The sequence below is a fragment of the Festucalex cinctus genome, chromosome 6, assembly GCF_051991245.1.
Source record: "Festucalex cinctus isolate MCC-2025b chromosome 6, RoL_Fcin_1.0, whole genome shotgun sequence".
NCBI lineage: Eukaryota > Metazoa > Chordata > Actinopteri > Syngnathiformes > Syngnathidae > Festucalex > Festucalex cinctus.
In genome coordinates, this window is record NC_135416.1 from 14,255,557 (window position 1) to 14,283,526 (window position 27,970).

A 27,970-nucleotide genomic window follows, 5' to 3' on the forward strand; every position below is an offset into this window, starting at 1 on the left:
ACTGCTTAATGAATGTTTATTTTGACATGTAAAATGATCAATATTAGTAGAAATGTGAACAAATATCCAACCAATTATGGTTAATAAACACTTGGCTAATTGTTATACCTTTACAGTTTATATACATCAGTAAATACAGAGAGAAAAGTCATCCGGTGAAGACAACGATCTTAGTTCTGGAATTCAGGAACATTCCTTAAGCAGACAGGCACACACTGGATTCCAATAAAAATTATTTAAATTGTCCATATTAAAGACTTCAGATTAAATATATATTGCTAAATATATATTTTATACAAAACACTATACAATACTTTGAGATTTGTAGGCAATTATTTCTTAAATTTTCTGTATGATAAATCCATAGATCAATTTTACAGATTAAATAGTAATATAATTGACATGGGGAAAGAAAAGTCATGAAATGCTACAAATTGACTCTACAGTTGGATTACAAAGAACTCACCAGATCTGATGACAGCTTTTGCTTCTGTTAAGGGAATGATGGGGAAAAGATACCCATAACCGTAAGCAGAAATACCTGTACACATATATTTTTTTTGTTTCTTTATGGATCTGAAGCAAATAGACTGTACACTTCTCATGTCTGAGGAATCTTAAAGCCCTTCTCTAAATTTATGTTTAGTGTTGGGATGAGGATCTAAAAAAAAATATATATATATATGTCTACGGTGTTATTTTGCGAAAGTCTCATAAAAAACTGGTAGAATATCTCAGTTGTTGCGAAAACCATTACAAGAACAACTCTGCAATGTTTGAGATTCTGACTCACTTTGGCTGAATAATTTTGATGGACCTGCAAACACTGAGCCACAACAGAACTGCCAACCTCAATTCCCCAGAAATTACACAGATTACACAATTATAGGACGTCAAAGGCCAACAATTTCTGCAATGAAGTTTTGCTTCAGGTATAAAATGCCTGTTGTGACGTTAACATACACTTCAAACACAATATTTATTTCGCCTAATAGAAAAGACATTTTGGTGTTGTGATTGTTATGTAATATTCATAGTTGCATTCTGTTCTTGTTGCGAGAAACTTAACTGGCAAACAAAAGACCACCATGAGGCTACAACAGAGGATGAAAAATGAGGACATATTACATAATTATAGCACATAATTGAGAAGTTTCATGAACAGAGTTTATACCTCTCTTCCCCTGATTAACAGAGAGAAACTTCATCTTAAGGACGCAGGTGAGTCTAAACGAGGTGAGAGCAAATTCAATACACTTGTTGGGATTTGAAATGATGAATTAGTCCATTTCTTATTTATAAGCATAAATGCTTGCTATCATATGTGGTTCAGCTCACAGTTTGGACCTCAGTGGCTTCAGATACTTATGATAGGACTCGTGGACCTGCAAAAGGAAGAACGCAACCGTTAATTGAAATGAGTGATTGCGGATTACAATCATTTTTCACCAATTATTATCCTTTCCAGCGATATTTGCTGACCTCTGTAGAATTCAGCGGTGAGCGACGGGCCCATTCAAACATGTGTTCGTAGACATTCCCGTCGTATCGCCCCAAGACTGAATTTAACATCTTGTCATGGATATCAAAGGCATCTACCAGCGCCACAGCATTTGGCCTCAGCTCAGAAAGCAGTTCCTTGATATGTGTCGTAATCTGCAGCACCTGGGACCCGTTCAACAGTCCAGCCTGAAATAAAACACATGGAACTATAGATGAGGATAAGACGATTACAGTTTGCAAAGTACAGACAGTGAGAAAATCTTCATGGTTTTAAGTGACAAGACAAAATTAAGTCACCAACCACTAAATCGGGTTTTGCGCTTTGCTTCGTTCTTGTTTTTCTCATCTTATTCTTTACTGCATGACCGATTTCTGTTTCATGTACAGCACTTAGTATATAGCAATGCTTGTTTTAAACTGCTTTATAAATAAAGTTGAGTTGAGTTCATTCGCGGCAGCAACAACCTGATGTCATCGTTAGTAGATCGAAGAACGTAGTCTCATTTCCCCCCAAATAGTTCGACTTCCTCCCACCTCACTCATGTGAGACTTTATTCACTGTGCCATGTGACGTTTTTTTGTGCGTGTCACTCTAAGTCATGCTTTGCGCACTTTTTTTGTCTCATCACGGACACGTTCCATTCACTTTAGAAGTTGCATTTGTTTTTGTAATGTAAACTGAATAAGTACATAAAAAGATCGGATCGAGCAAAAACAAAAACACAAATCTGAATTTTGCCCTGCAGTGTGAACGTAGCCTTATGCTGTCCCCAGGTGGCTAAGGTGGGCACAGCCAAAAGGAGCAGCACAATGACCATTCAAATGATGCAATATGACATTGCCATTACTCTACATTTTTATCAAATATAATATTATGGAGTGCTAGTTATCCTTATTGAGTCTTTCTTTTTCAAACACACTGAAACAGATTCATGGAATTTCTATTAATTTCAATGGGAAAAGATCATTTGGGATATGAGTGTTTTGGGTTGCAAGCATGGTCATGGAACTAATTTGTCTTTTATCTCAAGGCATCACTGTAGATAGATTTGTACCTGAAGGAAGTCTCCAGAGTTGTTTGAGATGCCATAAAGTGCGTAGAGGCGAGCAAGCGTCAACAGCACCGAGTGTATGGGGGCATCATCAATCTCCCCCAACTTGTCAGCGAAGAGCTTCACGACCACATAGTGGCAGTGGGCCTGGAGGACATGGAGTTTCATGTCACACAGTCAGGTAAGCAAGCCAACAGTCGATATGGAAGAATGTTTACTTCATTCTATTGAGTTTACCTATAAATAGAAATTTATTGCAGCAAAGCAATGAAACTCAAAACGTACTGAAATGAACCATATTAAGTTGTATTACTTTTTCTTTTTCTTTTTTTTAATTGCCCCCTCACCCCTGGTGAATGATTGCCGAGGAGCATTAATGTGCATGAACACATCTGTGGCACAAAGAAGGTTGGGGACAACTGAACTAAATGTTGTTCACACGAAATGTTCTTACATCAGAGGCTCGGACCAGGTCGATCGCACTATTATTCCAGGCATCCTCTTGGCTCTTGTTGTGTTGCATCTCCTTCTGGATGCTCTCGGCTGCCAGCTCGACCAGACTAAACACACAGAAGGATCATTTGCATATATCAGAGACAACTCGGCTTCTGGCTTGTGACAATCTATCGTTCTGGTCTCGTACGTGGCAGCCCGTAGTTTGTAGACCTCCACCAGGCTGGACATGTCATTCATATCGATGCCAGTCGATCTTGCGGCGGCGAGCTGTGGCTGGATTCTCGGATGGTCTGCCTCATTCAGGTATGACACAATACCTTGGAGCCGCTGACCCGCTCTAGCTTGCCTGTAGCTCTTCATCAAGTATCTGCATAAACACAAACACGACAAATGAAGATAATCACGTCATTGTGGACGAGGTTAACTAATATGGATTAACAACAAAGCCCAAACAGATCCAGATTAGCCCTGTTACTTGTATTTGTTATTGTTGTAGGAGTTTGTGATGCCTTGCATTTCTGGTCTAACTGGACTGTTGAGGGGATGCACGTTTAAGGTTACATTTCGTAAAATCCTAGCTATGCTTCTCATCGAAACCTTGTCCCAGCGCCGTCCACTTAAGACAAACCTCTTTTTCAAAGAGGTACCTCCCTTTTCCCCATCAGAAAAAAAAAAGATAGTCGCTTCAGTAATTTCAGCTATGTTGTTCACAAACATTAAACAGCTCCTTACTGAACCCATTTGAACTACTTGCACTACTAATTCAAATAACAGGCCTTACAATAGCACATGAACAGTCTTTCAGATGACTTAAAACCTTGGAGTCTAGTAGCAACATGTTTTGAAAAGTTTCAGTTTTGCATGACATGAGTTATAATATACTGTCTACAGTAGTAATATTTTTAGTTCTGCTTCCCAGCTTTCACCCTATTTCCTATTGATATTTCTGGATTACACTTGTGCATTGCTTTTTATGGACGGATGCCCCTTTCTATTTTTTGAGGCATAGGACTCGCACCAAAATTTGGCTTGTTTGCCACCTCAAAGTCTAGTAAGCTCACACCAACTGCTATTCCCGGTTAGTCTCCATCTAAGAACTTAACCAAGCCTGATCCTGCTTTGCTTCAGAGATCAGGCATTCTCAGTGTAATATGGACATACCCGAGTACTGTATTATTGTTTAGTAGGGATGATGTAACAATAACGGCAATACCGCGATATTGTGATATTAAAACTGCTACAATATTGCCGTCATGTAACGGTATTAAAAGCAGCATATCTGTTAAAAAAAAAAATTCAGGTTGATTTCCATTTGTGTAGTTCTAGTACCCTCTGGTGGCTAGTTTTTTAGTGCCGTTTAATTTTCATAAGGCATGTTTTGGCCCTTCTATGTTTAAAATCCACACTAACGGTCAGATGACGGGGAAGGCAATATGCTTGTGAACCGAGTAAATATGTGGAGGAACTCAATGTGTGCATGCAGTAGTAATTATGTGCCGCAAAATTAATTATTAGAGATTGTAGGTGGTTTATATGAATTGTTGTTATGTACTAAAGCACAATATTGTGCTCATTTTGCAGTATGAGCTTTTTTTTTTTTAATTATTATTATAAAATATCACCAACCTCTCATTGTGATGTTGGGTATTGTTACATCCATATTGGTTATTGCCATTATTAAAAATGTGATAACAAATAAATAAAAAAAAAAGTTTACTCATAAAGTCCCACCCCCACAATGTATACGAGTAACTAAATGCCCCCTGCCACCATATGGCAAAATACGTTATGCTTGCATTTGTCTTAGTGTGTGCTTCCAATAGACAAACAGTGAGAAAATCTTGCATAAGATACCACTTGCAGTGTAAAAAAGCCCTTGGGAAAAATACTACCATCCAACAATTTAGAGCTAATAAAAGTCCACCTGTACATTTGTGCTGAATGACACACCTCGCAGTCTGCAGCATCATAACTGTGTTCTCTCCCTCATAGGTACAAGTTGGAGTGAAGTCAACATATATGTCTGGAAAGGCACTGCTGCAGGAGTAGCCGTGACCTCCGCACGACATGCGGCACACCTCGATAGCGGAGTTGGCGGCCCACGTGGTGAAAGCCTTCAGACCCGCAGACAGAGCGTGGAGCTACACGTTGGAGAAATGTGAAAAGAAAAACACAAAGGGTTGAAATCATTTTTTTACACAACCCAATAATTCATTAGGAGTCGGCAAACAAACCTAGATGTAGACAATATTAATGCCCAGACATCAATTAAACATCACTATCAAACATTTGTTATCATTTTAAACACTGACTATATCTGCTCTGAGTACCTCTGGCAGCTCACTCAAGTCCCCCTGGTTGATGTCTCCAGTTATGCGGTGGTACGTTTGGTTCATGTACTGGCCAACAAAAGTGAAGGCATAAGCCATCGCAAGCACAGGGAACAGTTTGTATTGCTGCGTCTGGTAGTCGAGGATCTGAGGCTCTGGTGCTCTGCAGGACAGGAAAATTTCAGTCTGCTGTGTTTTAATGAACAAGGACACGAAATGGGCAATATAATCCAGTGTTTGTGCATGAGTCAAATTGTTTTCTTAAGTGACTCCATGTAGCCAGTGGTGACTAACCCAGGCCGGATTTCAGACTGGTGGCGGACAACGCTGTAGCGGATGGCGATGGTACTGGACTTTGCGAGGGCCCGTGCAGACTCGCCTACAATCATGGAACGGATGAAAACCATGGTGCCGTACGTCAGCTTAGCGCTGGGCGGCTTGACATAGGTGCCATCTGGGTCCACCTAGTGGGCAGACAACAACTATTTAGCATGTTGATCTTCAAGTTGAAAAAAGTAAAAAATAAAATCCTCCATTTATCCCCTTTATTTGGGGGACAGGTGGTACCACAAGGGTGCTGTAATTGTCTCACATTTGATACCGACGTGTCTGTGGAATGCCTTTTCTAAATTAACACAGTGGTGGTCTTTTAAACTCAGTCTTTTACCATTTGTACAAATATGTATATCAATTTAAAAATACATGCACCGGCTTTCTATTTTTCAGGTAAATACACATTGATAGAGGATATAAGCATATAATATACATATGTGGTACTGGTAAATGGTAATATAAGCATATATTATAAGTTGTGTTTCCTTATTTGTGGAAATGACCAATTGTATATTTTGTTATTAACTCATTCACTCCCAGCCATTTTCACTAAAGCAACCCCCTTTGCTCCGGGCTATTTTACTGGATTTGGACTGAATTTGCAAGGCCCACAGAATAGTGTGTTCTTTTGCTATAAAAACATGGATGGAACCATCGGGAAAAAAAACATGTTTTCTGTTTCCATTTTGCAGCAATTAGCATTAGAATATAGCTAAGTTTCGTCATTATTCACAAATCTGTTTAGAATTGTGGGGAAACAGCTTGTTTTCAACATGGCCGTGGTTGAGCTCTTATACTCTGCTACCACCTGATGGCCGTTTTTGTAATTACTATCATTGCTTCACCCGTTCTCTGCAGTTGAGAGGCTGCATCAAAGCCTTCTGTATGCTCTAGCATAAAAAAAAACAGAAAAATGTCTATGGGACACTTAATCATTTAAAATAGAATGTATTCATACGTTTTGGGGAGCAAATTAGTTAACAGGAAAAATTTTTGTGTCGACGTAAATTAGATATCTTTGGGAAATCAATGTATTTCTTTTGCCATACTAAAATGTACAAAATTCATAGATTAGAGTAGAGTAGAGTGATCAGCTGACCTTAGCGTATTTCATGAGCATGTTCTCCCGTGGTATCCGCACATGGTCAAGTTTCAAAAAGCCGTTGTCAACTTCAGTAAAGCCAAATTTGGGTCCAATATCGCCAACAACAACACCTACGAAAGAAGAGTTTGTTTCTGTGCACTACGAAATATCAACAGATATGCAATTTAAACAGAAGAAATTCCCAATATTGTAGTTACCTGGCAGTGGTATGTGTGTGCTCATGTCACGGATAGGTACGATGAAAGCATGCAGGCCGTGGCAGTTTCCTTGTGTATAAAGCTGGGCAAGTACAATTGCGTGGTTCGAGGTCTTCCCAACTAGAATTCATAAGAGGAAGGATTTTATTAGGTTTGTTACACATTTCACTTTTGCATTTCAAAAAGCAACAGTTACTGTGGTTCAGAAATACATAAATTTCTAAAATATAACAAATAGTTTTCCAGTCTTAGAAGGTGTTTACATGTACTTACGGCCTCCAGGCCACCATTTGATGGAGCTGACAGTGGGACTGTTTAGGATAAACTCTTCTGTAACTGGGTCATATGTGGCAGTGGTCTCCAGCCCGCGGATATGCGTGCCTGGAGGAAAGACATAAAGCACACACACTTAACAAATAAGATTACAATAAATGTTGACTCAGCACAATAAACTAACAAAATCCAGTGTAGTAAGTAAACACAGAAAGTGTCTCGGTAGAAAACAAGCCCATGAGAGTTGCTATAAAGTCACTAGCCAAACCATTAGGCAAACAAATGTGTGTGCTGCAATATGCACTCCCACTACAATATGAACTAAACGTGACATGAAAGTAGAGGAGTAAAGCAGTGCACCTTGTAAATGTTTGACAGATCCAAAAACATGCTAACAATCTTACTGTTATGTCCTTTCAAATCCGTTCTAAAGCATATTGTGTGTGCCAACTAATCATTTTCCAGTCTGATTGACGCACCAAAAGTGGAATATATAAGAGTAAACTTTGTTGGGTTTGGCTGTTAGAAATACAAATCTGCCGGCCCAGACATTTGGAATTCGGAAGGTCTATTGCAAAAGCAGCAGTTCACTTTTTTTTTTTTTTTTAACTCCTTAACACAGCTCGGCTCAAATCAGTTGGTGGACTTTGAGCCACGCTGTTCAGTATTTTACCGTGGCCCATCTCAGTCTGAGCGTAGGTGCCGATGATCTCTAGGTTCCAGGCAGGCATGAAGAAGCGGTCCATTTGTTCTGGAGTGGCCTGGTTGAGCAGTGTGGGCAGGAACATGCCGAGATGCAGATCGAAAGGCTCGGGTCTGCCCGGGTGCACAGAGCTAAACCACGGAGGATGGGGCCGGTGGAATAGGAAACCAGGAGGTAATGCAAGGCAAAAGACAAGGAGCGGACAACACAGAAGCATTTTTGAGGGGGGACAAATTATGGAAAGCGTCAGCCAAATTAAGTGCAAATATGTGGAGAAATTCAAAGAAAGTGGGAGAGAAAATGAATGGATGGAGGTTGAGCACAGAAGAAGCCATAAAAAAAAAAAAAAAGCACAAATCATTTATAAAACTTGTGAGCTGTTCATGTAGATTTAAAAAAAAAAAAAAAACTCATTAGTGCATAATTTGTCTTGAAGCTCGAGTTAATTTGTAACAGTGAAGAGAAATAAGTCCAAGGAAGTAATTGATTTACCAGGTCTTGTCACCACTAATGGTGTCACATATATAATTAGACTTAGACTTGGCGATATCCTATTTTAATGGGTTCTGTGTAAAAGCCAAAGGCCGATAAACCCTCTGTTACAGCGCTGATGTGCAAATTTTGCAAGATCTCTGTGTAGTAGGTGCCATTCCAGATATAATAAAGGCTCTACAAGAAAGACTCAGCAATTAGTTCAATGCCTCCGTGGTATCTCTGTGAAATTCCAACGGAAAATGGACATTCACTGGGCAGCAACAAACAATAACTTGCTAGTTGACCTACTTTGTTCCTAGCAGGTTTCTTAGTCAGCCTTTCGGAATTCAAAGGGATAATGAGTTGGAAGCTACAACTCAACCTTGTTACGGGCCGTCACCATCCATGATGTTCTATACCTGGGGTCCCTAACCAGTCGGCCTGTGCTCAGTACCGGCTGCATATCATTTGGTCCCAGGCTAGAGAGAAAGGAGAACGAAAGTATTTTATTGTGAAAAATGGCTGTGCGTATTTGCAGCACTTTGCTTGTCTCGCCCGAGTTAGCCCACAAGCTAAACACATAGCTAAAGTAACCAAATACAAACCATGTTCAAGAGCCTCTTTATACTACACACATTAACATCGGCCCAAATTCAAAAGTAAATTGGTAGGCTTGGGATCAGGGTCGACAGACATTAGGTTTAGCTACAAACACAATTTATATGTATAGGATAGGCATTGAATAGCCAGAATCTAATCATTGGATTCACAAATGGTGTGGTTTTCTTACCACATTTAGAAGCATACTACATATTCCACTGTGAGTGAGTACCACATGTTGGCATTTGTGATTACAAAGATCCACTTGAGAAGTTGACTGCTGGCTTGAGGAAGATGAGATTCGTAGGGGATTTTTGAAATGCCTGACAACTCGCATTTTCATTTTGTCGTTGCTAATACTAATGATGCTTACCCAGTCAACCAATATATACTGCAGAAACATATGTACGGAAAGGATAGTTGATTTCATTGTGGAATCTAATTATAAAAATAAATCACTCATGGCTAATAATTAAAACTTACAAACAAAACGATTTCTATCAGTAGTAGGCTAAAAAAAAATTATTTGTCCTTGAATATTGATCTGTCAAACACATACTGTACAAGTAAACATATTCACACTTAAAAATGGGCCTGTTTTCAAAATATAAGGATTTTTAATTATCTCCAAAAAGGAAAAAGGGTGTACTCCAGAACTGACCGTGACCTAGCTCAGTTTGAGCATACGTGCCAAGGGCCTGGTAGGACTCTGCTAGAGGTATCCATTTCTTGGACTGCTCTGGGTCACATTGGCCATACAGGGTTGGGAGGAACATGACAAAGTGTACTCCCATTGCCTCGTGAAAGTTACCTCGAAACATTCTGGGTGAAGGGAAGGTATACAATTATTCAGTGATTTTTAAGCATTGGGTACTAATATAAAGATAATGTACTGACTTAATGAAATTCTGGGAATCACTTTATTTCTATATCAATTATAATAGCGGGTTACTTCAGATTGAATGTTTTTCTATCAAAAAAAACAAACAAAAACAAAAAATAAATATCAAAAACAAAAAAGATATGCAAGGACTACATTGGACAAGAGGCAATAATGTCAGTCACCTTTTGCCTATGTCTTGTAAGTAAGACATTTTGATTAAATTCTACTTTATGTGCTAAACATTACTTTATCTTTTTTTTTCCTTTGCTATGATTATTATACACCAGAGAGAGAATTCAAAACAGTTTTTGTTTCCTCTTATCAAATGACAGGCCTCTACTATGGCTAGGTTTACAATTCAGGGCAGGTCCAAGAGCCCAATTTAGTATCTTTATATGTCTATCAGTCTATTTACATATTTGTACAGTTCAGGTGACACGTACCAGATATCATCTCACTGTTTGTTTACATTTTTTTCAAATTTAGTGTGTTTATCTGTCTATCAGTCTATTTACGTGTTTCTACAATTCAGGTGACACATATCAGTTATATTATCACTGTTTACATTTGCAGAAAAAGGAAACAAGTTGTATATGCATAGATGCACACATTGCACAATAAGTACATGTCAACGTTGATAAGGATAAAATACTTTAAGTAAACAAACAATTTAAAAATAAGAAAAAAAAATACGCTAGAACCTAATTTAGTTGGCCTGGACTGAGTCTTCCCTCTCAATGATATGAATGAGGGTAATGTAGGCATTATTTAGCTTTTTTTTCTTTTTCTTTTTTTTTTTCTTTGATGCCACAAAATGTGGTGCTACTCTCTTTTTGGGGCATGTAAGATTCACACAAGTTATCAATACAGATGGGGGGAGGGTCCCTACTGTCAGAGGCTCAACTCTGCTTCATGGGAGCTTGACTTGCACAGTATGAAAGGTCCAGCTGTTTTATGTTCAATGAAGGAAGGATCAATGATCAACACTTGGAAAAACAATGGACTAAACAGCGTTATTGTCACTCAAACTGAAATCTATCGCCTATTATAGTCAGGGCTATGCATAGCGAATACCGAATAGTTTTAAAAAAGTCTAATACAGCTATACAGTTCAGTATTATATACATATATTATTATTATTATACAGTGTCCTGTATTAAAGGTCTACTCTATGCACCTACAAGCTGGAAAACCCATACAGCACAACCTTTGGCATAGTTTTAATCTCTAAATGTACTTTGCTCCAACTTTGTCCATACAAAACTACAATGCCCATGGAACAGTTTACATAATACTCTTTGACACTTCGCAAATGACAATTTAGCGTGGGGTTTTGCCACGTTAAAGAAAAGAAGTGTTTGATGAAGTATCATTCTTTCTGTGTGACCTGCACTCCTTCAGACTTATCACATACCTTTTATAGCAGTAGATCTCTTCTGGGTCCGCAATGCCATACTCCCTCAGCTTGAGGATCATTTGGGCACTTTTTTTAACAGCTTGGTCATAGCGCTCACTGCGGGACAGGAAGTTTGGGTCCTCATTCTTAAAGTCTGGATCATTCAGGACCATTGATTCTGCAGTGGAATAGGGGGAAATCAATAAGCAACACAGCAAACTCTATATTAAGCATATTGTGTGCCCACTACAGCGCACCTTTTTAAGTGACCATTTTTGTTCCTTTGATCTTTTTTTTTTTTTTTCAAAATCTGTTTTATAGTAGGCTACAATGGCAATGCTAAATTTAGAGTTATGTGGCTAAAGCGTGCTGCAACATGCCAGGCAGCATTGTGGTCTAGTAGTGGAAGAGATGCTAAGGAACATTTTAGAAAGCGTGTTTTAATAATTATTGATGTGTTTAAAACTTGAAGGAGGGCATGGCAATACCAGTAATGTTTTTTTCTAATATATGGTATATATATCCTTGATTTTTTCAAATCATCATCGATGCCTTGTCATATTATTGTAGGTGTCTCTTCGAGAGTGATAATCTTCATCTAGCTATGCCAGTGGTGTACAGCGACAAGCAGAACAATTAAATTCACTTGCACAAGATGGCTGCGGCAAAAGGTATATAATTAACCTATGAATATTGAAAATATGTTCCTTGGCTCAATAAAAAAAATGTTTTTAAAAATGGCAACCCTGGACTACTGTTAATTATAAACACACAGCGATAGAAACAATGAGGCGCGCAATGAACTTTTAAGATAAATACAAAGCCATTAAATGAAGCAAACAGTCTAGCTAAATGAGTAAAATGAACATACGAGTACTATCAATCGAGTAATATGAAGTGAACAATAACATGAGCTTCTAGCTAACATTAGCCGCATGAAGTGTGCTTCGTTTGACTTGCTTTAACGCTCCTTGACAATAATTTTAGAAACACTTGGAGATAGACTACAGATTCCAAGCGGGTTCGAGTTCAAGGTGTCCAAAGTGACTTGTTAGATCACACATGCATGCGGCAAGTTACCAATTTCTCGTCTCCTGTTGGTCTTCTCGGGGCCTCCGTTCAGAATGTTGGTGAGTTTCTCCACGTCAAATGTTGTCTTTCGCCTCTCGTTCAATATGTCGGGATTCATGTTTGAGCTCAAAACGAACTTAAAGGAGAAAAATAGAATGAGAGCGACGTGCGTTTTTGCGTGGTTTTGTCCTGAGCTGAAGTGACCTGCTCTCACCCTCCGCTTGGCAAGGCGGGTGACGTCAGGTCACGTGGCACAAACCCGGAAATAACATTCACTTTTTTTCTTGTCTTATCATCCTTCGCCTCAACTCGTCTACAGTAACAGTTAGGAGGGTTAGTAGTTAACCGCGTAATCCGAGTTTTAATAACGTGGAGCACGCCGTCGCCTATCACTACAAATAGCGAATCTAGCGATGCTTCCCGCTACTGCGGTGTATTATTTCCCGTGGGAAGTGAAGTCTGGAGCGTTGCAGGACGGAGAGTCTGTGCGAACATTTGGCAGGTGCGCTTGTAACTCACTTGATATTTTATTTTTTATTTTACACGGTGGCAGATTGGGTCATCTCATCGTGACCATTATTGATGAGTGTTGGGGTTATCCATCAGGTCATGGGCAGGCTAGACAAACTAAAAAACTATATGAGTGAGACACTGAGACTACTTTAACAACAGTAAACTGAGTCTCACCAGAGCATTTTACTTTACAACTGTCAATTATATAGAATTAACAGTTTTGACAACTTGTTAAAATGAAAAGGAACCCCTCTGCACACAAAATAGTTTCACTCTTAACTTGCACAGCACTACCACACACAATTTGGATAACTTTGCTATATGCCAAATTCTCACAGGATACTCCCGATTCAACTGACAACATACATGAACAAACCATATCGTACTGTACTGCTTATCCTCACAATCATATCCCATTTTTTCTAGACTCACCCGTTATGAGTCGGACAAGTCCCAGGCTTCACTAACAACTCAGCATTCTTCCAAAGAGCACCATGTTATCATCAATACCTCGTTTGTGGAACCATTTAATCCCATAATTGGAGCCCAATATGTAGTATTGGGTGAAATAGAAACAGTTGAAGGTAAGGAAAGAGTATCCAGTTTTGTACGTCTTCTAATACAAACATTATATAATTTTTCATTACAACGTTCTTTTGTGTTGTTAACAACTTTCTGCAATTGGCTGGCAACCAGTTCAGGGTGTAGGCCTACCCCACCTACTGCCTGAAGCCAGCTGGGATAGGCGCCTGCGACCCTTGTGAGGAGCAAGCGGTTAAGAAGATGGATGGATCATAACAACTTTTTGTTTTGCAGGGGTTGACATGAGGGTCTGTGCACGTGTGCTCAACTGTGTAGATGGTGTAAACATTGCCCTTCTGCAAAAAGCCATCAATGAGCAGAGGAGCTTCTTCAAGGAAAGGCAGAGCCATCCGGAGGTTGCTGCTGTCCATCATCCAGATGCAACTTGATCTTGCTTATCGGTTGCTGACAATATGGATGTTTAAATCAAGCAACTGCTATTACAAGTCTTGTTTGGTCGGAGATGACGTCATTGATGTTCGAGTCAAGTTAGTGCAGTGCAGTGCAGGTCATGTAACTCAAAGAAGAAAAGTGCTTTTCATTTCTGTTTGCACCTTTGCAGTTCCTATTCAGCTCTAGGTAGAACACTGCTGCGGTGAATCAAAGAAAAAAAAAAATCAGGACGAGTAAGCCTTTATTTTTCTTAGTTCCAACTCTTCATGGATTTTCTGCATTATCTTTTGTTACAGCATGGGCAAAAATGTAGCCATTGATGTGATTGCATTACTTCAATACACTTATTATGCTTGTGCTCGCGATCATGATCTATGTTAATTTGTTAAATAAAAGCAGAGGAACTGCCTGTTTTACCTACATGTGTTTTATGTAAAGGAGTACACAAGAGACATTATAATTTAAATTTATTGATATGTGTTTCTTCATAATGTATCTAACAAGACTGAGTTAAAAGTGAACAGTGTCAAGGATAGCCCGCAAGTAATACATAATCATATTAATCTTAGTAATTAGCATTGCACCATGTCCCAGTATTCCACAATATCATCAGGTAGATACTTCATTTCTAGTAATATTAATTAAAATCAAAATAACATCTGCCCACATTTGACATGTTTGGTAAACAAAGGCAACTTGGCAGCAATCTTTTGGGTTTGACAGAAAGCTTTGCCTGATTAAAAAAGGCATATTTATGCAATGTTTATATTCGTACAACATGATCAAAATGTATAGGAACATTTTATTAATCCATTTCTTCACAAAGCAGATAACTCTAAACTGTAAACACATTTAGAATCTTGCTCCATATCTGTTGTATGCTGGAGTATATCCAGACTCTTTGGAAGAGGCCGGCAACATTAGAAGGCCAGTGATGGGGTCTCTCTTACAGCGTTCCAGGGCTTGTTTGTAGTTGATCTTCTGATTGGTGAGGGGATCGGTGATATCCTTTTTGTAATTGGTTTCAGCTTGAATATCTCTCATCATGTTGCTGTTGATCATTTTGGATCCAATAGCATCAACGATGCTTATTCTTTTGTTGTTGTTGGGGTCAATCAGGCCTCCAGTCAGGTGCTGTGCTTCCATGTACCAAGTTGCACTTTCCTTTGGCATCCAACCTTTCTGGATGGCTTCTCCCACAGACAAACGCTCTTTGGTCACGGGGTCTTCCACTCCAGTGTAGGCCTTTTGGGCATTGAGGAGCCTCTGGAGCTGACTGTCATCAATGAGACCTCTAGAAGCTGCCTTGTGAACAGAGTGTCTGTCCTTGGCGGTGATGTCAATGATGCCGCCGGTTGCTGCCTGGGCCTCCAGAAGCTTTTGGGCCGTAGTGGCGTCGATAAGTTTACGCATGGCAGCGCTGCGTACGGTGAAGCAGCTGTTAGTGTGCGTATCCATGATCCCGGCAATTGGATACGATTGTGTAGCAGCATAATCAATTGGGGCTGACTTCACTGGTGTGCTGGTCCTTGAAGTAAATGAGTTGAACTGGGCCTTCGGCTTGCTATCACCAGCAACCAGCAAGGCGAACTCTGAGATGTGGAGTTTGCCTTGTTTGTACCTCTCCAAATCAGTCTGTGTAAGTTGGCCTTCTCTCAGGGCGTCTTTAATGGGGTACTGCTTGCCACTCTTGCGATCTTGGAGTACGGATGTCTCGCCATCGGGTCCCACAGAGGTAATCTCCTCCCAGTCACACTCAAGCTCCTGCAGATGAATGTACTGCTGGCGATCGATCAGCCGCTGCAGGTAGGCATCATAAGGTGACATGTCTCTGCCTGTATCTGGATCCAGAATGGTGATTTTGGTGGACATGTTGGTCTCCTTGGTCCTGGTTTCACTATGTTCCTCTTTCTGCAGGTTGAGCAGTAGGTCACGAATGGTGCTGTCCAACACATGGATCTTTTCTTTTTCATTCAGGATTTCCCTCTCGAGTTGCTGCATGTCAGAACCCATCTTCATGCTTCTGTTCCTGCTCATCTGTGTTCTCTCACTCATGAGTCTGCTCTGCTGTTCGAAAGACAAGTTGATGTCATGTTTCTTTGCCTCCATTGTCCTGAGCTCACGAGTCAGGTTGTCCTTCTCCCTCAGTAAGGCGTCTCTGTTCAAAGTTAGAGTAGATTCTTCTCTTGAGCTGCTAGACTTTGTCGTCATCAGATGGTTTGTTTTAGTACTGAGGCGTTTGATTTGCTCCTCGATGTCCTGCCTTGCAAATTTCTGCTTCGAAACCTGCTCCCTCAGGCGATCCCTCTCCGCTTCCACAGCCTGGTCTTTTTCAACACGGACAACTTCTTTGTACACTTTCTTCTCAGCAGACTTTTCTTTCTGGAGGACCTCAAGTCTAAGAGTGATATTACGTATCTCTCTCTGGAGACGCAGGATTTCGTTGCTTTCTTTTTCCATATCTATCCGCAGGACACCTGTCAACCTCTCCAGTTTTGGGTCTCTTTCCACTTTCAGTACCTCCTCAACAACAATATTTTCTGAAACAGCAGGTGGTGCATGTTCCAGCTGGTGGATGCGCATTCGCAGTTCCTTGAGTTCTGACTCTGCTATGATCCTCTTTTGATGCTCATCACTTGCTCTGAGGAGCCTCTCCTTCTCTTCCACTTTTGTTCTTAGTTGCTGATACTCTAAATCGATCTGACGTCGAGTCATCACTTCTTCGTCCAGGCTCCTGCTCAGCCTCTCATGCTCAAGCACTTGCCGTGGGTCCTTCTGTAAACGCACAACCTCCTGCACAACAACTTTCTCCTCTGGTTTTTGTCTTTCCAACAAGATATATTTGTTTTTCAGATCAAACACCAACTCCTCAATAGAACGTCGCCTCTGTGCCTCGTCCCTTACATCTCTTCTCAGCCGTTCAGCTTCTTTCTCTAAGAGAGGATCCGCTTCATACTTAATGACATCTCTGGTGAGGACTTTGGTCTCGATCTTGGACTTTTCAGCCTTCCAGCCATCTCTCTCTTTTTTGAGTGTCCTCACCTGATCTTGGAGAAAGTTGTAATTGTTGTGGATGATGTTTATCTGCTCGTTTAACCTTTGAATCTCTCTCACATTCTCAGGACTTCTTTCTTCCTTCACCACCTCTTGAAGAACTTCCTTCATTTCCACCTTGGGCTTCTGTGATCGAAGAAAATTCACCTCTGATCCAAACTTTGTGATATCCCTATCCAAGATCGAGCGCTGCGCATTGGCCTCTTGTATGTCTTTCCTGAGACGTAAAATTTCAACCTCTGTATTTGGATCAATCCGGTAAATCTCATTAACGATTTCCTTCACCTCAACTTTTGGTTTCAGTGCTTGAAGTTCCCTATAGCGACTGTGGAGGTTCATCAGCTCTTTGGACAAGGAGTTGTTTTCGATGATCTCAGTCTCCACAGATGATCGAATCCTTTTTGATTCTGTGATGAGTTCGGGGTCTTGTTCAACCTTTTTAACTTCCTTTGTGATGACCTTGGGATGGATGTTTGGAATCTGTCTTTCAAGGGCATTAATCTGGCTTCTCATTTGGAATATTTCATCATTTATGAGCTTAATCCTGCTAGTCTCTTCAGAAATGTCGGTCTCAAATTTCCTCAAGGATCTCAACATCTCTGGGTCTTTTTCTACTTTCACCACTTGCTTCTTAACCACCCTCTCTTTGATGAGCGGTTTCTTCTGTTGGAGAATGTCAAACTCCGTCTTCATCTTTATGTATTCTGAGTGTCTCAGTCGAATCTCTTCTCTAATTCTTGATATTTCATCTCTCAGCTTGGCAGCATCTATATCTAGCTGAGGGTCTTTTTCAAACTCTGTCACTTCCCTTGTCAACAGTTTTGGTGCTGTATTTTTTAGGTTGTCATCAAAGAGAGCAAATTTCTTGCTATAAATCTCAATCTCATTCTGGATGGTGGACCGTCTTCGCATCTCTTCATTAAGTATTTTCTGAAGGTCTATTAAGTCACTCTCCAGTTTTGGGTCGCGGTAGTATTGAAGCACTTCTTTTTCCTCAACGCGTTCTATTCCTCTGCGATTCTTCAGTGACATCAGCCTATCTCTGAAGGCTTTTAAATTCGCCTCAACATGAAGTGTCCTCTCCCTCTCTTCCTCTAGTTCTCTGGAAAGACTGTTTAGCTCAAAAGCATTCCTTTGCTGGCTTTCCAGCTGCACCTGATGTTGGGCCAACAACTGAACTTTGTCATCATTCTACAGCAAAGGAAATGACAATGAGTTAATAAATCATCCAGTGATTTTGTTTGGGCATTACTGTTTCTCATGCCCTGCCCTCTTACTTGTAAAATGAGATTCCGGGCCAACCCCATCTGTTTTTGCCGTTGACCATTTTCAGCTAATGCTTCAGCATAGCGGTTGACCAGATCCCTTTCCTGTCATAAGAAGAGATTGGGTAACCGCTGCAATTTTCACACAAATAACAGGCTTTTGATGAAACTTGTGAATGATACCTCTTTCTGAACAGCTTCAGCAAGTGTGAGCGTATACGGTCTCTTTGCAACAGTGGCACCAGAATCTTCCAGCGTACTGTTAAATTTGTCAATGTTGGCATCATATTCCTGCACGTCGAGAAGATGGTCCATCAATATTCTGCCTTAAATCATTCATGTATTCTACAACTCGGTGTTATGAAAATTACATGTTATGTCTTACACCAAGTAAATTCTGCAGATCTTGTGACAAGTCAGACAGTCTATCCACGTCATTGCCTTTCCGCTTCAGGTCATCCATCACCCTCTGCAGTGAAATGTCAGTTAGTAATAATGTTCTTATTCATAGAGCTTTATACATTACAATTGGTCCATCCATCCATCCATTTTCCATAATACTTGTCTTCATTAGGGTCACAAGTGAAGCCTTTCTTAGCTGACTTTGGGCGAGAGCCAGTGTAAAGGTACACATTGCGAGTTAATCACAGGCCACATATAGACAGATCATCATTCATACATTAAAACCTATGGACAATTCAGTCTTCAATTAACCTGCATGTTTTTGCAACGTGCAACGTTTGCTGTCTATTGTACCGCAAATTGATTCATGGGCTGCTCCTTCTAAATTGTGAGTTGGTCTTTTGGAGTAACATGCAGTATAATAATAATAAGAAGAAGAATTAAATAGCACCGCATCTGCCCCAAAAGACGTCGGTCCACCGGGCATCTGCCCTGTACGCCAGATGTCCAGTGCAGCCATGCCCATAGAATAACCCACACAAAGTCCACATAAGTAGGCGAGAGTCAAGATTTGAACTACGAACTTGTGAAGTGTGAGGCACAGCTGCTAACCACTCAAACACAGTGAAATTGAATCGAATTTCAGCCAAGTAAACATAGCAGAAACTTAGACCAACAGCAGAGATAGTAAATACACTAAATTCAAACAGTCCAAATGGGTCATGATTAATGCGTATTCTCACCTCCTGTGAGCTCTGCATAGCAGAGACTGAAGACACATCATCATTGTAGTTGAGCTTGTTTCTTGGCAGGTTGTTCAGGAAAAAATTCAGCGATTTGGCTGAACTCTGGAATTCATTGTTTTTGGTACCAGCTTCTTGTAAGATGTTCTCTCTGAAAAGATGTGTATCGTTTAAAGTTCTCTATTGTTTGTGTTGATACATTTGACATCAGACTGCATGTGTCTGATGGGATTTTTTATTTTATTTTTTTACCTCTCTTTCAGCTGGTTGTCAAGGTTTGCATAGCGGTTGTGCAGGTGTTTGACATCTATTCTCTGGCGCTGGATGTCAGGACAGAACTCCTGGTATCCCTGCTGTAGAGAGCTGCACAGCTGCTCAGTGGTCTCTAGGTCCTGGCTTAGCTTCCTCATATCGGGCTGAGCCGACGCCACAGCCTTTCGCTGTTGCTAAAAACGGCAAAGGAGACAGGAAACAAGTGATGGATTTTTTCTGTGGTTCAAAAGTAAAGTGTTAATTCCTTACATGGAGGCTGTCACTGGCAGTTTGAATCGAGTTTGGCACATCGAGTATCGGACCATCTTCACTGAGCCTCTTCTCAAGCCCTGAGATGATGCCATCCACCTTCGTGATCTGATTCTCGAGATTGAAGGATGCATTTGCTCTGAAAGAAAAGAATTAAATACACAAAAGTTAGAAAAAAAACAACAACATAAATTAACTTTTTTAGTTTAAAATATTAAATAGATAAGGGATTTTGCTCTTAGGTAATCTTCTGAAGAAAACGTTACTTACTTCCTGGTATAGAGGTCACCAAGTCCTGAGAGGCCATCATACTTGTTTTCAGCATTGTTCATTTTGAATGGCAGTGAACCGGCGGCATTAGGATCTTTGGACAGTAGAGGCTGCAGTTCAGCCCTAGCTCCAAGCTTCTCCTGCTCCAGACCTCTTAGTCCCCGGCCAGCTTGCTAAAAAAATATAAAATAATAATAATAATAAATAAAGTAATATATTTTTTTTAAGACAATTCTATCATTTCTGCCAAGTCATACAAACAAATAATCTAGTAGTAAAAACAGTTCTTTCAGGGTCTGTTACTTTTTATTATTTTCATGATGAGCAAATTTACATATGCAGGGCCATGCAGAGTGAATTAAGCGAGCATATAAATGATCAATGTAGAGTATAACAAACATTGAACCAAACCCTAAAGCTCGCATTTTGCAAAAAACAAAAAATAGCATAAACATAGTGTCTTTGAATGAATAACTATGTACTGCTTGAAAAATGTAATGTTACATTATCAGTGTTTAAAAAGTATTTTGCCACCCTAGCCTCAATGTATAGGAGTGTTGTATATGTATGTATATGCACATGTGTCCAGTTAACCCCAAAATATAATACATTTGAAAATATTCATAATGAAACACGAATCTTTGACACCATTCTAAATGGGTCACGATAATGTGTAATAAATCTAGATCCTAAAGCATTCTAAATAAGTATAAATTAAGAGCATTAGCTATAATATAGACTCTTATGTCACAGCCGCACGAGGTAAAAATCCATTTCAAATCAACATGAGGCCAGGATTTTCATAATTTTGTGTGTAACCTATACTGTATTGTTTGATTTTATTGATCGTTTTCCTTACTTCCTGTTCCTTTAGCCTGCCGATAAGATCTCCACTGGGGTTGGAGCGGCTCAGTGGGACTCGCATGCGGCCCAGCATGTCTTTATCAGCATTGTCCAGGTCGGCGTTCAGCTTATCCAACCGGAGTCCCAGCGCTGACAGTCTGGGATCCAGCGTGGGAGACGAGACTGGGGCTGAACCGGTAAATGGGGAGTTCATTTATTACAAAGGTGCACAACATGTTCAGGCTGGAGATACAATATTTGGTTTGACTCTGACCTGATTGCAGGGACCTGGCCATCTCGGACTTGTGATTCTTGAGGGATGCGGCTAGAGCGGCTCTCCTCTTCTTTATGTCTCCCAGTTCACCACCCAAACTAGTCATTTAAAATATACATTGCTTTGTAGGTTGACTACATTACTGACTGACATTTTTGTGAACATGTTGTTACAAGTACGTACAGGTCCACTCTGTTGATGGCCTCTGGATCAGGTGGTGGGATCATGAAGCAAACTCCTGGGAAGGTGTTAGCGACCCCTTTGTTGGTTGTAACGTCCCAGTTCTCACGGTCGGGGTTAGATTTCAAGGTGCACTTCTCGCCTCTTGACAGAGGTCCCTAGATGGGGAAACATAAATACAGTGTAACCTCGTTCATTGTAGGGGACCTATATCCTGCCACTGACATATCTTTCTGCTTGATAACAGTTAAGAGTTAAAATGCTCATACCCTGCTAGACTCCCAGTCGCAGAGGGACTCCAATGTGACCGTTCTGTTTGGGGGGCTACGACGCTGCTTCAGAGGAACAATGGTGGTGCTGCGCCTTCTCAGGTCTGCCAGCAGCTGCTCGCTGTCCTGCACAGTTTTCTCTTCTGCCTGGTGGGAAATGCAAACACACACACACATATACGCACATCAGAAACATATTTTACAACACTTTACAAAACAGTTGGGTCAAAATTGACCCAACGTGGGTGAAAAAGAGACCAACAACTTGTTGGGTCAAATGAATAACCCGCAAAACAGCCCAAAAATTTGGGTTCCTTTCTGGGTTATTAAATTAATTGACCAAACTTTTTGGCTTAAACAACTCAAAACATTGGGTCTCTTCATTTTTCTCCCAGTTCAATTGTTGACCCAAAAGGTTGGACCAATTGAATAACCCCAAAGATTGGGTTGCTTTGTGGGTTATTTAATTATCCAAAGACCCAACTTTTTGGGCTAAATAACTCAAAAAGTTGGTTCAGTTCATTTTTGACCCAATTCAATTAGGGCTATTCAATTAACCCCAAAAAGTTGAGTCCAATTAATAAACCACAAAGCAACCCAAAAATGGGTTTATTTGTGGGTTATTAAATGAACTGACCCAACCTTTTGGGTTAAACAACTCAAAATGTTGGGTTGGTTCATTTTTCGACCCAATTCAATTGGGTTATTCTATTAACCCAAAAAGTTGGGTGCAATGAATAAATCACAAAGAAACCTCAAAATTGGGTTGCTTTGTGTGTTGTTAATTTAATTTGACCCAACTTTTTGGGTAAGTTCCTCAAAAGTTGAGCCCATCCATTTTGACACAAATTGGGTTATTTTTGACCCAACTGTTTTTAGATTGAAGTCACCTTGGAATTGTCATGTATAATATTCAAAAAGTAAAATTTACTAGTATCAGGGTATACAGTAAAGGAAAACTGTCAAAAGCACTGATGTAAATATGCAACTTACATGAAATTGTATTAATCTGTAGTCTTTTGCCTTTATTTCATAGTACCGGTATGTATTTTGAATGGTAGCTTCCAGTCATTTGTGTGTGCGTGAGTGTGTGTGCAAGTTTTATTGTCCAATCAGATTTCAGATTTCAGCTTTATATGTGTTGCAATGTAAATTAAATCTATTCAAAGCTTTCAGAATCATGAGTGCTGGCGTCAGACACACATCTACACTGTAGAAATAGCTGTTTGTTTGTCTGTTTGTTTTAAATCAATCAGATTTCAGATTTCTGTGCTCTTGATTGTTTAATTACAATTGTTGTAATGTTGGGAAAGGCTGCACTTATCCACCGGGCTGTCCGCTTTCATGTTGACATCTTATAATGTTTACAATATCTGGCTTTGGCAAAAGACTATAAGCATCCTCTTCATACCTCAAGCTGCAGCATCATCTCAGAGTTGCTTATCCTGTTGGCGAGCTTTGGGTCCAAGCTATGGTTGAGTTTGCTCAGATTCTCTGCCAGAAGCTCTGAGTCCAGTTGGTACTGCAAGGTAATGCGATGGACAGAAAGTAAGTGTATGTCAAACACACAAAAAAAACGTGTCCTCTGCGTCATGTCTCATCGTTACCTTTTTGTACTGCTCCAAATTATCCAGGTGTGTCTCCTGACAAATGCACAAATGGAGGAACTTCTGCCACTCGTTGCGTACGCCATCTCTTTGGGTCTGCAAGTGGAAGATTGCCAGAAATGAAGTCCTGACTCTGCATTAAGGTCAGGGAATTCAGTGACTCACTTGTTGTTCTTCCCTTTAATTCAGAGTAGCGCTCGATTTGCAAACAAATTAGTATTTCAATATATTTACTAGGGGTGTCAAAATTAGTGCGTTAATTTAAAGTCCTTTAAAACCACTTTTTTTTTTTAACCCGCGGTTAATGACCGGCCCTTACTTGGAAAGCCTGTACAGGGGGAATTCCAGTCGCAATGCAGCAGACATGTCCACGTCAAGATGTAGCAGTAATAAACTTAATAATAATGCATATATTTGTGGATACTGGGTTCAAGTTGTATTTTACAATTTTAAAAATGTGCAGAATTTAATGTTAATGTGCAGAATTTCATGTTAAAGATTAGATGGCTCTTAATATGAAAAGAAGATGAGCTGTCACCAGCTTACAAATGCAATTATGCCATCTAGTGGCAGAAAATGACGTCAACACAAAACAATATCACACTTGTTTTTCTACAGTACTGTACTTTTTTGTATTTTATTTTTTTATTTTAACTCAATTTTGTGAATTATGAAATTACTGTATCAATGACTAAAAGATGCAGCCATATTTATATTAGTTTAACAATCCCCCCCACACACACTTTTATGTTAACAAGAGTATGAAACTTACCAAAAAAAATTATTGTACATTTTACTGTACATTTAGAACAGATATCAAATTTGCGATTAGTCTCGTGAGTTAACTATTGAAGTCACGTGATTAATTACGATTACAAATTTTGACCGCCTGAGACCCTTAATATTTTCATGTACTGTATATCTCATCATCTACTCGTTGACATTGTAACTTCTTGAAATAATTTTTAGTCAAATAAACCCAACTGGAGAATAGCAGTAGCAAAGTAATTGTGTTTGAATGCAAATGTAAGTGATGAAAAATAAAAATGTTTCTAGTGTACCTGTATGGTCGCACTGGCAGGGTGCTTGGCCTCAATAAGTCTGTCTCCTTCATCCTGGAGTTTGTTCACCTCACTCTCGTGTGACAGCAGACTGTTGTTCTTGAAGTTCTGAAAATCAAGACATACTTAGCCCATGCAATGTCTCAATCCACATTATTAGTGGTTACTGCTCAATTCTGACCTCATATTGCCTGCGGATATCTGGAGGATCCACCATTCGGTCACTCCAGTCCTGCTTCTTGATCTTATCCTGCTCCTCTCCCAGGAAGGACAGCTCCTTGTTGCAGCCCTGCATGTACTCGTACAGGCTTCCCAAGTAGTGGCCGCGCCACTTGGAGGTTTCCTTTCAGAGGGAGGGGGAAACGTGTGAAACAGCAGTAGTGGACCATCAGGGGTAGCAAGGCCTATCAGAAGCACTGACCTGTATTTATATAGTGAAATCTAATATTTGTTCTGAAATTTTATTTATTTATTTCCAACAGTCTATTCTCTTCATTTCATAGCGATTCTCTTGGCTGCGCTGCTTCGAGTGTGTTTTTGTTGGATTTAATTTTTGTCCAATCAGATTTCTGCCTCTACGTGCCTTCAGAAAAAAATAGCGCTATTTAGTAACTCTAACTTCTACTATCCGCAATGGAACTGTATCTTTAGCTATTCAGATTTCAAATTAGGGCAGCACAGGGGGGCTGGGGGCTGTGTATGAGCTCCCTCAGGTGGATGTACACCATTGTAGTGTTAATTTCGTTAACAAAAACATTTTCATCAACTAACATTTTTCACCGGACGAAAACTAGACTAGATTTAAGCCCCCATTAATAAACAATAACTGGGACTAGTATGCATTTTCGTTGACTAATGAAGACGAGACGAAAATGTCGTCCATTTAATAAAGACTGGACGAAAATCTATGGACAGTTTAATTCATGAACAAAGATGAGAAAAAAATGATTATGATTTTGTAATCAAAATTGTAGTGGTGCTTGTTTATAACATAACATTAATGCAATGGCTATAACGTTCTAACAATAATGTTAATCTGATCACTAACTGATGCTGGATAATTTTCTAACTCGTAGCATGAAGCCATAGTAGCAGGTAGCCACTTCCTGTTACAGTATACTGTAATTGTGTACGAAGTTGTTTTTCAACAAAAAGATGAGAGAAAAATTCAATTAAATTTTATGTGAAATAGTTTTCAGATCAGATGGAAATTTTCTATTTAAAAGGGTAAAATGAAAATTAGACTAAAACGACTAGACGAATAATAATATGTTTTCTTGGACTAAAATAAAGACTAAATGCTCGACTTATAGTCGACTAAAAATTGACTAATTAAAAACAGGATAAGGTATTAACACTACACCATTGCACTAAAGCGTTCTTTCTTAGCTGTCTTGGTTAGGTCACTCTCTGGAAAGAGGTTTTAAATCTAAGCAATTTTTGTACCTGGTTCAATAAAAGATATTGATAGTGAACTGGATTTCCAAACAGAGTAGAATTTAGAATGAATGTCGTCAAACGCCTAACAAGACACTCACCAGAAGGTTGTTGTACTGTTTCTTGAGGGCCATGTAGTTGTCCTAGAAGACAAGATGATAGAATGTCTTTTACTACAATAAAATGTGTTTCATGAAGTTTAAAAAAAAAGCATGCAAACATTCTCAGGTGTACTGCATATTGTATTTGGTAGCATTATTTCACCTTGGTACCGGCAGAGCTGACACACAACTGCGGGTTGTAAGCTTCGATCTGCTGGTGCAGGATTTTGTGAGAAGCGATCTGCTTCTCCAATTCCGGAATGGTGGGCCCATACAGGTTACTGTTCACTAGTTTCTGAAAACGTACATATGGGAGGAATTGACTCAATGCTACTGTTGTGTTTTGGTGGAAGGCGGTAAGCCCATATTGCGAGACTTACTTGCTTCTCAGCAAAAACGGGCGCCCAGTCGATCCTGGGCATCAGCGACACGTCATCAATCTGTTCATAGATGTCTCGATAGAAAGTGCAGTCTTTCAGCCAGCGCTCGTGGAGATGGAGGACACTGAAAACATTTTAAGCCCACAAACATCATGGCTTGTAGTACAACAAATAACACACCTCATCTGTAGGGGGAGCCATAACGTCATCTAACAATACTAAATGTACTGACATGATATCAGTTTATAACAACTCACTCGCTCTCGATCTCTCGGGCCTGCGGGTGTTTGGCCTTCTTGGCCTTGTCCACGTCCAAGAAGAGCTCCTTCAGCAGAGTCTCGGCTTCGCCCAGAATGTCGCAGAGCTCATTCTGGTGCTTCAAATGGAGCTCTTGCTTGTCATTTTCCGCATCCTGGTGGAAGAAGATGGAGTGAATTTGACAAACCAATCGATAGAGGCCTTTTTTTTTTTGTATCTTCTTACTTCAGCCAACCGCTGCTCAGCACGGAGGATGTCTTTCTCCACTATGTCTGCATGCTTTTGCATCTGGGCGATCAACATGGCCAGGTCGGTAGGCTGGGTCCTGCAAGGCGCGGATGAAATAGTTGTCAGAAGCTGTCAGTGACTGACATGCCATAATTGATGATAATGTTTTGGAAGCAATCCGAGGTCGTTTTTTAAAAGGCTCCGTTACAGCCAAAAATAGCCACGCCCACACCAAAATGTCTTCCTGTCTTTTCTTGAGACGTTTTCATAGTTTTTATACTCTTTATTGACTTGTCAACCAAATATCTTCTTCCTGGAAGTGAATCTGGCTTCAGGGGCTGTATTTCCTCCAAAACTTCAAGCTACTGAGTCAATTTTTAGTGGTTACAACTTACAATGAGTTTTTGAGTATGGGAAATCCCTAAACTCATTCAAATCCAAAAATGTGTAAACACTCCCAAAAACATATTTACATGTTTTTATGATTTTTCTTTATGCAAGAGCATACAGAAGGCTTTGGTGCAGCTTCTGACATGAAGAGGTGGCTTAAAGCAATGATATTTATTACAAAAAAATGGCCAGCAGGTGGAAGCAGAGTATAAGAGATCAGCCAGGGCCATGTTGCAGCAAGCTCTTTTTGTCAACAGCAGGAATGTGAATATTGATTAAACTTAGCTATATTGCAATGCTAATTGGTGCCAAACTGAAACAGATGCAAATATACTTTTTCTTTTTTTTTCTTTTTTTTTTTTTACTGATGAAATAAGAGACTCATCTTTTTTTGATAGGTTCCATGTTTTTAACGCAATAGAACACAATATTCTGTGGGTCTTGCAAAATCAGTCCAAATTCAGTAAAACAGCCGGGAGTGAAGGGATTTGCTTCTGTGAAAATGGCTGGGAAAAAAATAATAATAATCTGCCCTGGCATTTTTCCTTTGGCCCTCTGGCCCGGCCAAGCCCGACTCTTGCCAAACATGTAGTTCTGCCACTAATGTTTATTGATGATGTTTCAGTTTACTATCTATATTCAAAATGGATTAATGGACTGGTCCTTCTAAATTGTGGGCCAGTCTTTTGTGGTAAAATGTAGGAAAATAATCATTAAAAAATACTGCATCGGCCCCAAAAGAGGCTGGCCCACAGGGCATCTGCCCTGTATTCCAGATGGCCAGTCCAGCCCTTGCTATCCACTGCAAATAGTGGAGTCCAC

General features: G+C 39.9%; 3 protein-coding genes and 1 long non-coding RNA gene across 5 annotated transcripts in view; 2 read left to right on the forward strand and 2 right to left on the reverse strand.

Moving 5' to 3' along the window:
* On the reverse strand, positions 1-12,812 carry acox1 (acyl-CoA oxidase 1, palmitoyl). 2 transcript variants are annotated; one of them, XM_077523317.1, is made up of 14 exons: positions 12,386-12,812; positions 11,324-11,483; positions 7,923-8,083; positions 7,250-7,357; positions 6,977-7,096; positions 6,774-6,889; positions 5,636-5,805; positions 5,342-5,504; positions 4,962-5,152; positions 3,199-3,378; positions 3,010-3,115; positions 2,559-2,702; positions 1,483-1,689; positions 1-1,385 (listed from the first exon to the last, which is right to left on the reverse strand). In XM_077523317.1, the coding sequence occupies exons 1-14, from the start codon at positions 12,492-12,494 to the stop codon at positions 1,335-1,337; spliced, it is 1,986 nt and encodes a 661-aa protein (XP_077379443.1). In that variant the 5' UTR covers positions 12,495-12,812; the 3' UTR covers positions 1-1,334. The 2 variants fall into 2 exon arrangements, with proteins under 2 accessions (XP_077379443.1, XP_077379444.1); XM_077523318.1 differs by lacking the exon at positions 7,923-8,083 and adding an exon at positions 9,688-9,848.
* On the forward strand, positions 12,594-17,392 carry ten1 (TEN1 subunit of CST complex). Its single transcript, XM_077523319.1, has 3 exons — positions 12,594-12,878; positions 13,316-13,473; positions 13,706-17,392. The coding sequence occupies exons 1-3, from the start codon at positions 12,790-12,792 to the stop codon at positions 13,858-13,860; spliced, it is 402 nt and encodes a 133-aa protein (XP_077379445.1). The 5' UTR covers positions 12,594-12,789; the 3' UTR covers positions 13,861-17,392.
* evpla (envoplakin a) overlaps positions 14,315-27,970 on the reverse strand; it is a 15,890-nt gene continuing 2,234 nt past the window's right edge. The window contains exons 2-22 of the mRNA XM_077523316.1: positions 26,756-26,855; positions 26,530-26,684; positions 26,273-26,396; positions 26,056-26,187; positions 25,893-25,934; positions 24,536-24,697; positions 24,355-24,462; positions 23,294-23,389; positions 23,098-23,208; positions 21,687-21,833; positions 21,421-21,575; positions 21,238-21,335; positions 20,980-21,152; positions 20,121-20,293; positions 19,851-19,989; positions 19,581-19,774; positions 19,329-19,479; positions 18,569-18,652; positions 18,367-18,474; positions 18,196-18,288; positions 14,315-18,109 (exon numbers count right to left, since the gene is read on the reverse strand). Coding sequence (XP_077379442.1) covers positions 14,717-18,109; positions 18,196-18,288; positions 18,367-18,474; positions 18,569-18,652; positions 19,329-19,479; positions 19,581-19,774; positions 19,851-19,989; positions 20,121-20,293; positions 20,980-21,152; positions 21,238-21,335; positions 21,421-21,575; positions 21,687-21,833; positions 23,098-23,208; positions 23,294-23,389; positions 24,355-24,462; positions 24,536-24,697; positions 25,893-25,934; positions 26,056-26,187; positions 26,273-26,396; positions 26,530-26,684; positions 26,756-26,855 — 5,938 coding nt within the window. The 3' untranslated portion in view covers positions 14,315-14,716. The remainder of the gene's footprint in view (positions 18,110-18,195; positions 18,289-18,366; positions 18,475-18,568; positions 18,653-19,328; positions 19,480-19,580; positions 19,775-19,850; positions 19,990-20,120; positions 20,294-20,979; positions 21,153-21,237; positions 21,336-21,420; positions 21,576-21,686; positions 21,834-23,097; positions 23,209-23,293; positions 23,390-24,354; positions 24,463-24,535; positions 24,698-25,892; positions 25,935-26,055; positions 26,188-26,272; positions 26,397-26,529; positions 26,685-26,755; positions 26,856-27,970) is intronic.
* On the forward strand, positions 21,168-23,860 carry LOC144020162 (uncharacterized). The gene is made up of 4 exons (XR_013283814.1): positions 21,168-21,546; positions 21,665-21,836; positions 23,104-23,215; positions 23,321-23,860. It is a non-coding gene; the product is annotated as an uncharacterized LOC144020162 (long non-coding RNA).